The sequence below is a fragment of the Bos grunniens genome, chromosome 15, assembly GCF_055505025.1.
Source record: "Bos grunniens cultivar Pamir isolate PY7600 chromosome 15, Bosgru_T2T1.0, whole genome shotgun sequence".
Classification (NCBI taxonomy): domain Eukaryota; kingdom Metazoa; phylum Chordata; class Mammalia; order Artiodactyla; family Bovidae; genus Bos; species Bos grunniens.
In genome coordinates this window covers 32210938-32225985 of record NC_141179.1, presented here as the reverse complement: position 1 = coordinate 32225985, position 15048 = coordinate 32210938, and the positions used below count along the sequence as shown (strand labels likewise).

The 15048-nt window shown below is 38.1% G+C and overlaps 1 protein-coding gene across 19 annotated transcripts in view; it reads right to left on the bottom strand.

Annotated features, from left to right (window-relative positions):
• Positions 1-15048, bottom strand: part of TBCEL (tubulin folding cofactor E like) — a 66938-nt gene that overhangs the window by 26996 nt on the left and 24894 nt on the right. For 4 of the 19 annotated variants that reach the window (XM_086338326.1, XM_086338325.1, XM_086338323.1 and 1 more), the window contains 4 exons: positions 11144-11325; positions 9589-9845; positions 6199-6325; positions 4607-4723 (listed from right to left, as the gene is read on the bottom strand). In XM_086338326.1, coding sequence (XP_086194452.1) covers positions 4607-4723; positions 6199-6325; positions 9589-9845; positions 11144-11325 — 683 coding nt within the window. Of the gene's footprint in view, positions 1-4606; positions 4724-6198; positions 6326-9588; positions 9846-11026; positions 11326-15048 lie in introns of all 19 variants that reach the window. The other 15 variants (XM_086338341.1, XM_086338340.1, XM_086338343.1 and 12 more) reach the window with 5 other exon arrangements.

Genomic DNA, 15048 nt, shown 5'->3' with positions numbered 1-15048 from the left:
GCTAACTTTTCTTACTTATGTCTAAGTTGAACGGAGGTATTTGGTGATTAATGACACAAGACAGGAAAATGAGAGGAGAAGAATGGGGAGCCTAAAACTGGGGAAGGATGCTGGGAAAGTCAGAATTTATAGGGAAATCAAGATTTTAAAAATCCATGGTCAAGTGAAAAGGAATGTTTTCTTCAAAATAAACAGATACCTCAATCCCACCAGGAAACTAAAGCTCAAATGTGATTCTGTATGAAACACTGAATTATCCAGGAAGTCAAATTTTTACCTTTTACTATGAACTGTGCTATTCACTATTCATAGGCATTTTGGGGAGAAATTACACATATAACTTGGGAGACAATTAAAGAGATGGTAAGTATAGTACTAATGCCCTGTTTATAGATCACTCTTAATTCATAATGAATGCATTTAATATAAATTCCTCTCTGTTATTCACCATTTCATCTTGCATTAGCATGAATGCTACTATATTCTTTTAAAAATGGCTAACACAGCTCCTGGCATATTATAGTGGCTCAAAATCAGTCCACCAGGAGACTTATAAGAAAACTACTAGGCAATGTGTACTACTGTGGATATATGTCAACTTCGGCATCAGAATGCCCTTCTGATTTGAGGGAAACTCAAGACAGATGAGAGGCAGAAACCACGTCCCACTACAGAAGCTAAAGAGTAGGTATTCTCTTTCTCCCCTGGAAGCCAGAACCTGGGAAGGTGACATAAACCTGTCTAACTATAGCTGGAACTTTAAATCCTAAGATGTAATGCAAGGACATGAGGTCTGACAGAGATTACTCACAGCAGATAAGGAAGAGTCAAACATTCTAAAGCATGGCTGCAAAATGTCTGAAGGCAGTGAAGTCTAGCAACTTACTGATGACTGTCCAGTGACCACTGTAAGAAGGATACTGTTTGTACAGTGAGATCTACAGAAATCTTGGCTGTGCCTGCCTTCCCCTCAACCCTGCCCAAGCCTAATTCTCTAATCTTATCAATTCTGAGCCCTACACAGTATTCATTATTCTTTTACTAAATTCCTGTTCTACTTAAGTTGGTCAGAGTTGATTTCTGTTCTGTGCCCTATGGGCCTACTACCAGGGAGTAGATTCCCCAGCAATAATACCTCAGGTGATTAAAGGTGATTTGGGATTGGTTTCTGGCCTAGTAGAGGCCAGTGAATATCACAATTTTCATGGGAGGGATTTTGCAAGTCCTTGCCATGGAGTGGTGAAATAACTAATTATCACTTGAGCTCACATGAAATGCTCTAGGAGACCAACAGAGTGCTGCCAAGAAAAAAACACATGACGGGAATGAACAATTCAAGACTATGAGCACCCGCTATTCTAAGGGTACAAAATGGAGAATATTACATAAAGAGAATGTTAATGTCAAGTTCCTATAAAGGATCTTTGCTTTCTTACAACAGAGCTGAAGTAGCCATAAAAACAAATATACAAGATTTTATGCTCTGGGTTGCTGAATTATAGGTCATTTTGCATCCATATTGGAACTACGCTATGAAAGTTGAAGCACTGATGGGAGAGACACAGAGCATATATTGGAGTGGAAGTATATATAAGGAAGGAGTCTGAGGACTTGGGAATATCCTGAATCCCTAAATCCTCACTGGGTCCAACAAGACTGTTCCTCTGTGGCTTGAAAAGGCAGTAAAATCCCCTTGCCTGAGGGAATTACCTTGCAAGTGTAAACTAATTCCCCATTTGCCTCCTCCCTCCACAGACATACTCTACCGTACCACCATCAATCACAGCATTGTCTGTGGGATCATTTACAAAACCATCAAAACATTTACAAGTCTGTAGTCATTTATATGGACAAACATATGGGAAATGAATATAGGGAATATAAAAAATAAGTTGTGTTAACCAAGGCGAAAAAAAGCAATTCTAGATCTGGCTGATTTTGTGTAGGTATATTACCAAAGGTTCTGAATTTTAAAAAACCTAGCGGCTAGCTTCAATGGTTTAGAATCATTTAGAGTGGTTCTAAGCTGGCTGACTGAAAATTGGACTCAATGGTGGTGGTCTATGCTAAAACAAGTTGAAATGTCACAAATTCTTTGAGCTAATGTGGAAGGAGGAATTCAGAAACTTCAAGACACAGGGATGAAGGAAATTACTGTCACCCTGTATCACTTCACCCATTCTCCAGCCATGGACCCTACAAAGACCGAGAGATACTGTCTTCCCCAAGGCCTTGCAAAATACATTCATGAGCAGAGCACACACATCCTTGGAAAACATTTCATAGGCCAGGGATGCTGGTGGGAGACACTGAAATCTGGTTGCCCATTTCAATATTTCAACATCAGGAAGGAAGGAAGAGACCAGGCGGTAGCATCAAGCTACTACTAGTAACTGTAACTAATTACTACTAGTGAGAAAAGAGGCATAATTATAAAAAAGGCAACAAGGCCAGAGTGGTAACTAAAATAGCTTGACTGCATAAATCTTTGGTAGTAGGTAATTGATCACAGTCTATGTAGGATTGGAATAGGTTATCTCATTACAAGGAAAAAGAAATGTGTTTTCATTTGTATAAGAAATTTATTAGGGTAGGTAAGAAAAGAAATATTTAATACATAACTTCAAAGAAAAGGTATATATCTAGATGTTAATCAAAGTAATCTCTGTGTCAGACTATAGTAAATGTTCTTTCCGCTGAATTGCTCCTACATGGGAAGAAGTCCCAAGATTAGGGGAAGCAAGATTATCACTGCTCACTGCAGAAGCCAAAAAGGAACAGATAAGCCCGCTCCTTATCTCTGGGGAGACAGAGTGTGGGTACACGCCTTAAACCAGCCAATCAGCCGGTCAGATGCAAGGTCTGAACTGAGGGAATGAAGCAAAGGTCAGTAACAAATGATTTTCAGTGCTAATGGGGAAATCAAAAGTGCATGACACTGCTGCAGGTGTTCAGTGGTAAAGTCCAGCGCAGTGTGCCAACAGAAATCTATAAAGAGGACTGTAAGAGGAAAGCTTGGCTATCCTTGCTTTCCTTCCTGTCTAAACCGGGTTCTCTAGACCATCTAGCAATTCTTTTAGTTTCTCAATATCCTTCCAATAAAGTCCTCCCCTTGATAAAGATGATTTCTATGACATGCATTCAAGATACTGATTACTACAGAGGCATAAAAGCACTTTAGGAAAATTACGCCATCAGGGACAGAAACAATTTACTGCCATATATATACTACTTCCTGTAGCAGACTGGAAGTTTAGTAACCTGTCATGACAGACTTACGCTTAAAGCCAGAATATTTACTTCTTCTAATAATACATTAGATTGAATCAAATGAAACTATAGATATCAGACTATAGTTTTATTAACCTAAAATGTTTTTTTACATGGTTTAACTTAATATTTCTGGGTTGTGCTAAAGGCATAGCTGTATTTCTTCCTAACTAGCTGTTCTTAGCTAATTTTAAAAGTTTACCTTCAAAGTCCTTACTTAATTGTCTAACATTTTAAACATTTAAGCATTAAAATTCTACTGCTAATAGCACAAATCTCTTTCACAGCCCTGGTTCAGCCTTACAGTATGGAAACTCTCTTAAAGTCTGTAAATAACAGAGAACTCTGGGGAAAAAAATGTTCAGTAGGAATGAATTAGGACTTCCTTGTAACTCAAATGGTAAAGAATCTGCCTGCAATGCAGGAGACCTGGGTTCGATCTCTGGGTCGAGATGATTCTCTGGAGAAGGGAATGGCAACCTACTCCAGATTTCTTGCCTGAAGAATCCCATGAACAGAGAAGCCTGGCAAGCTACAGTCCAGGCCGTCACAGAGAGTTGGACACGACTGAGTGTTATGTGCCAGATGCCAGGAATGAATTAGAATCACTGAAATTTGTAAACAGAATGTGGTTTGACTCACGTTCAACCTTAAGTTGCATCTTGTCTGAAACGCCTCCTGTTGAATGCTATTCTTAAACTCTAAGAAAAGAATAACTTTTGGGGTAACTGATTCTAGTTTCCAATACCCAGAAATCTGTTTAGGGAGTTTTTTCCCCTTTATGTTTACCTATATAATATCTGCTACATTTTCTTTACATTTATAGAATATTAGTTTCTCACCGAACAACTTCATATTAACCCTTCATATGCAGGCCTCAGCATTTCTCTTCCGACTCAACATCCTCATTTCTTTAATATTTCCTATTTAAGGAGTCTATTTTCTAGTCCCTTTCTCATAATCACTAAACCTCATGTACATTTGCCAAGCCTTCCAAACTGCAGAACATAGTAGAGCTTAAAAGCAGATGCAATGTGAAAAAAAAGACCAGTTTTGGGGGTGGGTGAAAATGTGCTCCTGGAAGAAAGGAACAAAAAGGAATCGATGATATGGAAGATGGAGTGGGAACTACTGGAAGCAGTCAAATACTTACCCAAACATTCTTAATACAAGTGCAAGGCTAGAAAAAATCCACTATGGAGAATAACATAAAACAGGTTTGCTTTTTATTCTAAGAGGGTCCAATAACAAGTCAGTAGATTTTGCTTTAAAGCAATAGTTCTTAAGTTGCCTCAATACTTGCTAAAGTGTTGCTAAGCTGATGAGGGGTTTTTACCTGAATGGCACTTCTTCCTGTGGGACATCCACATAGTAACGGATAAAAAATCTCTCGGAGTCTTCTCGCTCACCATCAGTAACAACACTGCCATTAAGTTTGGAGACGGACGGCAATCTATAAATGAAAAGCAAAAGATACAATATAATGATTGGCTTGAGGCCCAGTCTTATTCTCTTGAAAGGATGCATTTGATGCGGCTCCGCTTGTGCACAGCTACTTACATGAACTAACGTGATAGAAAACAAACAGACCAAAAATTTCTCTAAAGTTGCGTTTTTGGAAGTAACACTGACCTTTTATAACCATACCTCACCTTTCAAAATAAGATTCTATACAGTACTGTCCAAACTTAAATATGATGCAACCCACACATGTAATTTAAATTCTCTAGTATCCACATTTTAAAAAGTAAAAAGTAAACAAATGAGCTTAATTTTAATACTACATTATATTTAATCTAATTTAATACTACATATTAGGCTATATTTCAACCTATAATCAACACTAAGTAACTAAGGTACTTCACGTTCTTTTTGTTCATATAAAGTGTTTGAAATCTAGTATGTGTTTTTTCATTTATAGTACATTTCAATTCAGACTAGCCATAATTTCAAGTGTTCCAAAGTCACACATGGCTTGATGGGGCCATACTGAACAGCACAGGTCTACAGAGCAGTCAGTACAATTTGCTCACATAGTTCAGGAATTCATTTATTGTATTTACAAAAGAATTGTGTAAAGAAAACAAAGCATAAGGTATGCAAGACTTACTCTTCTTAGAAGAAAAATAGGCTGAAATTTATTTCCTCGGTAGGATACTAACGTGTACGTCAACAACTGGAAAGCAGTAAAGACCTGCTAGACATGAGCTGGTCAGAAAGACCAAAGCAGTTTACAGAATCACTCTTCTTTAGGGACTCTTCAAGATTACTGTTCCCCTATTAAACTACTATGTATACACACGAGAGAACAGAGCAAAGCTCCACAGCCCTTTACATCTTAGCCAAACCTCAATGCTGTTAAAGACACATACATACAAAAATAAACCCTCACGGGACATTTCAGGAGTCTGAGGGAGGCAGAGGCTGAGACATGAAAGGCAGGACAGCTGGAGGAAGAAGGTAACAAGGTGGTGGTCAAGTTTAGGTCAATCTAAATGGAAGAAAAAACCACAGATACTGCTCTCTTGAGTTTTACACTAATGAAACAGCCCAATTTCCAGGGATTTACACTGTAAATGACTTCTATGTTAACAGAGAAAACAAGGAATCAATTCCCAAATGTACTTACTTTTTCCTCATGACCCAAAACAAGATTTCAAATATTGTAAATATCAAAAAGTATAAAACTGGAATAGACTTGTGAGGAAATTTTCAGTGGTCTTGGCAGATGAATTATATTTCACATTTTTCGTATCATATTACGTTCCTTTTCTTCTAGAATTTGGAGGTGCAGAAGCTTTAAGCACAGTCTGTTCTAGAGATGGATAAACACACAGTGTACTTCCTCCCACCTTCCAATAGTGCATATTCCCTTAATGAAACAACAAAGCACTGAGGAAAGAAAGCAAAATAATCAGGACAACAGACCTGGCTATTACCAACTTCCTTCGCTCCTCAGTAGTGTATGGCTGCAGAAGAGGAATTCCTAACAACCTCACTTCTTCAAGTTTAGGGAATGAGTTTAGTTTGTCAATGTCTTCCCAGGACTGCAAACCTAATTTGAGAAATATATTGTTTAAGTAAATCCAGAAAAGCATACAAATGAGAAGATAAACATCACTAAACAAATTATTTCCATTAATAAGTTCTGAAATGCTAAAATGATCACAAAAGCTAGTTCTAGATCCTGAAATTTTTTTTTATTCAAGGAAAGACTAGAAAGCATCAATTCTTCAGTGCTCAGCCTTCTTCACAGTCCAACTCTCACATCCACACACGACCACAGGAAAAACCATAGCCTTGACTAGATGAACCTTTGTTGGCAAAGTAATGTCTCTGCTTTTTATATGCTATCTAGGTTGGTCATAACTTTCCTTCCAAGGAGTAAGCGTCTTTTAATTTCATGGCTGCAGTCACCATCTGCCGTGATTTTGGAGCCCAGAAAAATAAAGTCTGACACTGTTTCCAATAAAACACCATAAAACTCCCCTGCAGCCTCTCCTTTCTCTGTGACCCCAGTGTTCAAGGATCCCCTTTACTCTCCAACATTCACTCATCTACTGATTCTCTACCCAAAAGGCTGGTAAAGGCGACCACCAGTGGTTTAATAAGCAGTATGGATGTCATGATTACAAAATTTTAAAAGTGATGTGATCAACTCTTTCATCAAATACAGACTCACAGAATCTAAGAGTGGATACTGCTAGACTAAATTTTTACTTAACAAGTACTAAAATGGGCAAGGTCCACAGAACCAGAAACTAAACATTATCTTTTGACTATCTCCATCTTGGGGATAGGGAAAACACATTCAAAATTTAAAACAAACAAATTGAGATACAAAAAACTTGAACCCCTTGGGCAGGAAAATAGGCAACAAATTAAGACTGGTCAGTCTTAAAAGGAAACTCTTCCTATGGCTGTGAACAAATGTAGCATCCAAGTCTTTACTTGGCACTGGCAGGAAAAATACTCCTGCTCAGTTTTACAACACGTTAATTAAATCCATTGCAGAGAACAACGTAGTCCCTTTCTTCCCTTCCTATTTCTATCAGCCTTCAGCAAGGTAAAGGCAGAGGAGCAATAAACTGGTGCATAACCAACCCAGGTCACTGCTGTCCTCTTCAGAACAGCATTCTATCTAGGAGGAAGAATGGAGTTAGCTCAAGCAGTGTCAGTTGTGAAATAAACAGTTTCCTTATGCAAATCACTTGTTTTTTAAAAAATTTTAATTGGAGGACAATTGCTTTATAATCACTTGTTTTTTTTTTTTTTACTTTTTTTTTTTAATTTTATTTTTAAACTTTACATAATCACTTGTTTTTAAGACTTAATTCCCACCCTTAAAATCTCCATGGTGAAATAAACTGTGTGGTTTTTCAGTTACAGGTCAGAATTATTTTTCCTTATATAGTTGGTTTCTTAAAAAAAAAAAAAAAAAGGCAGAAAGACAATGCCAAGAGAATGGGAAGAAAATCCACAGACTAGGAGAATATATTTGCTAAAGGCACATGGATAAAGGATTGTTATGCAAAATATACAAAGAACTCCTAAAACTCAACAATAGGAAAAGTAACAATCTGATTAAAAAATGGGCAGAAAACCTGAACAGACATCTCAGCAAAGAAATACAGACAGCAAGTAAGCATACGAGATGTTCTATACCATATGCCATCAGGAAAATGCAAATTAAAACAATGAGATACCACTATAAACCTGCTAGAATGGCCAGAAGCCAAAACACTCACAGAACCAAATGTTGACAAAAGATGTGGAGCAACAAGAACTCTCATTCATTACTGGTGCAATGCAAATGGTATAGCCACTTTAGAAGAGAGTTTAGTAACTTCTTACAAAACTACACATACTCTTACTATATGATCTAGCGACTGTGCTGTTATTCACCCAAATTAATTGAAAACATGTCCACACAAAAACCTACACATGGAGGTTTGCAGCTTTATTAATTAAGCCAAAATGTGGAAGAAACCAAGATATTCTTCAGTCTGTGAGCAGATAAATAAACTGTGGTACATCCAGATAATGGAGTATTATTTACCACTAAAAATGAAATGAGCTATCATGAAAAGACATGAGGGAATTTAAACTAAGAGAAAGAAGTGAATTACTCAGTTAAAGAAGCCAATCTGAAAAGGCTACACACTGTATGATTCCAACCATGTGACATTCTGGAAGAGGCAAAAGTATGGAGGCAGCAAAAACATCAGTGGTTGCCAGGGATTAGGGAGGCAGAAGGGATGAACAGGCAGAGAACAGAGGCTAGTTAGGGCAGTAAACTAAGGTGTGCAATACTACAATGGTAGATGTGTGTCACTATACATTTGTCCAAACCCACACAATGAACAACACCAAGAGTGCAAACTCTGGACTTTGGATGATGTCAATGTAGGTAAACTGAATGTTATCACTTTGGTGCTGGGAGGTTGATAGAAGGGGAGGTTTTGCATGAGTAGGGGCAGGGAGTATATGGGAACTCTATGTACTCTCTGCTCAGTTTTGCTGTGAATATTAAGATTCCAAATAATAAAATTTACTCATTTTTAAAATTAGGCTAAAATATTCATTCCTGTTATATGCAGAATCAAATAGCAACAAATTGATAATCAATTATATGTAAATACTAGAAAAGATAAGTGAGAATTTGAAAGGACTGGGAATTCCTTAACCTAAATCCAGACAAAACCATCTTGTTTGTAACTTTTTGTACTTTTTTACCCTTCTTTTTCGGAGAAGGCGATGGCACCCCACTCCAGTACTCTTGCCTGGAAAATCCCACGGACGTAAGAGCCTGGTGGGCTGCAGTCCATGGGGTCGCTAGAGTTGGACACAACTGAGCGACTTCACTTTCACTTTCATGCATTGGAGAAGGAAATGGCAACCCACTCCAGTGTTCTTGCCTGGAGAATCCCAGGGACGGGGAGCCTGGTGGGCTGCCGTCTATGGGGTCGCACAGAGTCGGACACGACTGAAGCGACTTAGCAGCAGCAGCAGCAGCAGCCTTCTTTTTACTACCCAATTCATCAATTTCACTTCTTTCATAGCATGGCCCCTTTAATATATAAAATATTAATAACTAATATAATACTCTGCCAAGTGAATATTTGATAAATATTGATATTTACCAGAGCATTTATAAAAATGAATGCCTTAAACTTATCAATAGGCATCTACATGTCACTCTGTAAAATCATCCTGTAAGAAGGCAGAGCTATGATGGAAAGAAATACACTTTCACTGTATTTCATGCATAAATGCAGATCAGTTTGCATGTAGAATAAGAACAAGCATGTCCCTCACCTGACTTGTGGAGGCTGATGGATCGCAGATTAGGAAACAACCTGGCCAATGAATCATCAGGCTCCTCGATAGCGTTCAAATGGTTGTTGGCCAGGACAAGGGTATCCAGTGAGGGAAACATAACTCCTAACTTGCGTATTTCAGTCCAGTCTTGGAGGTTATTGTCTGTTATATGTAGTAGCTTAAGAGAATGACAGCAAATAGAAGGACAAGACACTGTTTCATAGTCATTAAGGCACAGGAAGAGTTCTTCCAAACTGCAGAGAAAAAAGGAAATATTTCATTGTTTAAAGCAGTTAAGTTTCTACTTTGCACCTATTTTTAGTCACTCAGTAAATAAGCTTCTACTACGTATGAGACTCTGCTACGTATAGCAGAACAAATAGAAAGATGTCTTTCTGAAGTTTAAAATACAGTTGGGAAGACGACTAAAGTACATAAAAGAGCAGAGAATGATACAACCCAGTACTAAAGTAATTGTATGCTTAAATAAATAAATGCTCAATGAAGCAGCACTGTAAGTGCAATGCCACTTCATATAGGAATGGAATTGAAATTGTAGTTGGAACAGCCAGGAAAGGATGCATGGCCTTGAAGAAGGGGCAGAGTTGGGTAAATTGAGAGGAGATAAAAGAAAATTCTAGAAACAACATGAACAGTGTTTAGAAATAGAAATAATAGTTATCATTTATTGAATTCCTACCCTGTGTCAGGTCCTGTGCAGGTGCTTTATATACCACACTTCCACTTCTGAAATTTTAATTATGCCCACTTTATAGACAAGAGATTAATAAGCTTATCAAAGGTCATATGTTTAGGAAGTGGAACTGTGATTTAAAGCTCATTCCATGCTATGCTAAATGTTGCATGCAGTGAGAAAATCAATCTCATTAGAGGGAGAGTGAGAAACTAAGATGGAATAAGTGAGTTGAGACCAGACTCTGAAAGGCTTTAATAATTTCCGTATTTAGACAATCAAGGAGACTACAGCTTCATATATTTCTTTAAACTATTTCCTTTGAATATTTATGTGCATATACAAAGATAGATATAAACAAAACATAACAAAACATTTCTAAACTGACAAACAGAAGTATAATTTCCTGCTTACATTATTGAAAAGAATATGAGGTCCATTTTCCCATCATGCCAGCTAGGCACTTACTTAATCATCTGAGCATTAATATATTTTAGAGACACTATGATTCTTTCCTCCCAAAGAAAAGGGCTAAGGCAAAATTCTGGAATCAGGTAATCAGAAGATTAAAATGGAGAAAGGCTGAGTTGATCTTAAAATGATAAGTGCTTCTCAGGGATATTTTCTAGCCAAAGGATGATATATCCTATGTCTTGGTGCTACTCCACACTTACAAGTATTCCAGGGAAAATGCTACTAGATTACCCTCACACCCTCATTTAATTACTTCATTTTTCTAACCTCATTCTCCATTCAATCTGCAGTTCTAGTATTTCTGAGGTGGGAGGCCAGCAGTAATTCTAGGTACTAACACAGACGGCAACATAGCTCCCTCTCCATCATGCCGTTTGGGCTTACTCTGGTAACTCCTGCAGTATCGTGTGGACTGTCTCCCAAGAAGCTTTGCTGTTGTTGAGGACAAGTTTTCGAACCCCAGAGAAGGACCCAGCACATGTTCTTTCTAAAACTGATAAATTCAGAGGGTTGGAACTCAGGTTTAGAAACTCCAACTGGGGAACATTTGACACAATTTTACTGACCTACGGAGAAAAAAAAGAAAAGCATATTAGGCAGTAATCAGAGATTTTAAACAGCAATCATAGTCAAGAAAACCTAAGTGAGTGGGTCTCCAGGCAAAATGCCACTTATACTATGAAGTCCTATTTAGAGATGGTATGCACAGAGAGGCATAAATAATTTCAACAAATCATGGCAAATGATTTAATTCCTTTCTATAGCGTCACTGAAAATTAATGGTATAAAAGAAAAATTTTCTATGTTGCCTCTGGCAAAGTTTTTGATTCTGCTCTGTATAATATTCTCTTTGATATCACTATATGATATTTTGGAGAAAAGATCATTTGGATGACATTTTCTAAAGAGCTGAGATTGGGTCATGTACAAGTAATTCTCTTTGAATATCTCTTCCTTCCATTCTCAGTACAATATTAAGGCTAATTAAAGGTTTATTGAAGACCACATGGTAACAATTCAGGTATTCAAAATTAATTACATAATCATTTAGAAAACACTTTCAGCTTGGTCCAAAGATGCACCAAACTTTAAAATATATTTACTTAAAAATAAAGAGCATCTGTGACTATATTACAAAAGAGAAAACATGATCATCAACAAAAGAGAAAACATGATCAAAACATGATCATAATCATCAAACATGATTTAGCGAGCAACTTGGTACACAAGAAAGAAAAAAAAAAAGGAAATGAGCTTCATTGATTACTGACCTTAACTATTCCCTATGCACTGTACTAGGTTTTTAGGGCTTCCTGGGTAGCTCAGGTGATAGAGAATCCACTGCAGTGCAGGAGATCCTGGGTTCGATTCCTGGGTTGGGAAGTTCCCCTGGAGAAGGGCTGGCTACCCACTCCAGTATTCTTGCCTGGAGAATCCCCATGGACAGAGGAGCCTGGCAGGCTACAGTCCATGGGGTTGCAAAGAGTCGGACACGACTGAGTGACTAAGCACAGCACACTAGGCTTCGGTTTAAAATGCAAGAGATTCATACCAGTTGGCATATATTCTCCTGTATGATCTCTTTTGTGATCAAACGGTACCAAGCATTTGGGTGATATATGCCTAAGATTTGGAGTTTAGTGAGTGGCCACAACACAGCTGAATAGTCCACACATGGACCGATCCTTTGCTGCATTCTACCACCTGGATACCAATGATACAAAGGCTTTTCACACAGAAGATGATGACTAGCTATGCTTTAAGGACCACAAAAAAAAAAAAAAGATGAAAAGGAACTGGCTCCAACTATAGCATGAAGGATAAGTTCTAATTTTAGTACTGCTGCTGCTACTGCTGCTAAGTCGCTTCAGTCGTGTCCGACTCTGCGACTCCATGGACTGCAGCCTACCAGGCTTCTCCGTCCATGGGATTCTCCAGGCAAGAACACTGGAGTGGGTTGCCATTTCCTTCGCCAATACATGAAAGTGGAAAGTGAAAGTGAAGTCGCTAGTCGTGTCTGACTCTTAGTGACCCCATGGACTGAAGCCTACCAGGCTCCTCCATCCATGGGATTTTCCAGGCAACAGTACTGGAGTGGGGTGCCATTGCCTTCTCCCAATTTTAGTACAACCCCAGTTAAATAAACAAAGCATACACCCTTTGCTAACCACCACCCTTCATATTTTATTTTTATAATAAAGAAAACTTCCCCAAAATGGATACTCTCAAGAGTTTTTGAAGCAATTTCTGAAAGAATTTCCAAGGCTAGCAGATACCTGATGTGATCCTCTTCATGGTTTGCATCTGCACTACTATCTAATGAGAATAAAGATTTAAAGTAATGACTCATCATACATCACCCACTGGCTATCTATTTTACATATGGTAATGTATACTTTTCAGTGCTATTCTCTCAAATCATCCCACTCTTTCCTTCTCCCACCGTGTCCAAAAGTCTGTTCTTTATGTCTGTGTCTCCTTTGCTCTGTGAAAACCAGGAGGGATGGGGTGGACGTGGGAGGAGGGCTCAGAAGGGAGGGGACACGTGTATGCCTATGGCCAGTTCATGTTGTTATATGGCAAAGGCCATTACAGTACTGTAAAGTAATTATCCTCCAAATAATTAATTAAAAAATAATTACTCAGCCCTAGAATATCCTAAAAAATGTAACATTGGACTACAACTGAATAATCCAAATATTATTTGGAAAATAGTACATGTTAGAAATAAATATCTTCTTTAAAAGATTAAAATTTAAAAGGATTTTGGGTCACCTTAGATTAACAATATTCTGGAAAATATTATAGTCATTACACAGGTAGGTTTATTCATGGCAGAAAAATGTCTTAATAGTAAAGGCTAATATTCAATGAGTATCTCAGGCTTCTCTTTTTTAAATTCTAAAACTAGAAAACAAGACCCATCGATCTGAAATGAGTTCAGGATACTCATATGCAGAACATGGAGATGAACTCAGACCACCTCTTCGGTCTCCACAGCTCTATGACTTAACAGGGGACCCTCTACTTTTGAAAAGGAAGAAACTAAGGTTTTAAGAAAAATGGGAAAGGATTGTGAGATAACAATCTGTAATTTATACCTAAGCTATTCTCTACTTCACCCGAGTGGGGGCTTCCTCCCTCCTCTAAACTGCTTAGTTCAATTTCCTTTATAAAATGGTTTTGATAAGGAGAGGAGGATAAAAGAGACACTTTGGGAAAGGTCAGACAAAAATCTACTTAGCCAAATATTCAAATCAAAAGCTAAAAAATGCATCTCTTTTTTTTATACATACAGATGCCCAGTTTTAGAAGGGCTGGAGACAAATCTTTGCCTCTCCCCCAAGTATTACACTTCTCACTCCTATTTATATTAGCCTCTGAATAGATAGCAGCCAGTTGTTTAAAGTATAAAAGAAGCTACTTATAACATTAAGGACCATTCAAAAACACTGAAAGGACAAACTAGATTATTCTGTTCCATACTGCTATATCAAATACTGGCTGAAATAAACTTAGTTAATGGCCAGGGACAGATGATCTTTCTGGTAATCAAATACATGTGTTGCAATGGGTTGGAATGTAATATCTTAAAACTGTGACCTATGAGGCCTTCTGTAGCTTGGCAGAGAGTTTAATCAATTCTAAAAAAGGTCAATATTCTTCCACTGTCAGTATTTCTCCCCTATCTCTGTGTTCTGATATATATTCTAGAAGACTGGGATGAGCTACAGTTAAGGGGAAGGACAAAATATAAAGGAAAGATGAAAACAAAAATAAATTGGAAAATGGAAACCTGAAGGGTAGCAGCAAACATTCATTTGAAAACTGCCTGAAATCAGACTATAGAGCACTTACAGGAATATACAAACTGAGCACCAATACAGTGCAAATAAACGTGTGGCTGTGAGTGTCGTCTCAGCTGTGAGCTCAGTCCTGTCAACTCTTTGAGGCTCCATGGACTGTAGCCCACCAGGCTCCTCTCTCCGTGGAATTTTCCAGGCAAGAATACTGGAGTGGGGTGCGCTTTCCTACTCCAGGGATCTTCCCAACTCAGGGATCGAACCCACGTCTCCTGCGTCTCCTGCATTGGCAGGTGGATTCTTTATCACCAGCACCGCCTGGAAAGCCCAAACATGTGACCCTCTGGCTCTATCAGTCAATGTGGGTTGGAAAAATGTTCAGTGTAGATCTTTGTCTCAGCAGAGAAAAGGCTGAATTACCTAGTATAAATTTTGTGTTCTGATCCGTGTTGACACAAATCATCTTTCTGAGGTAGCAGTTATATC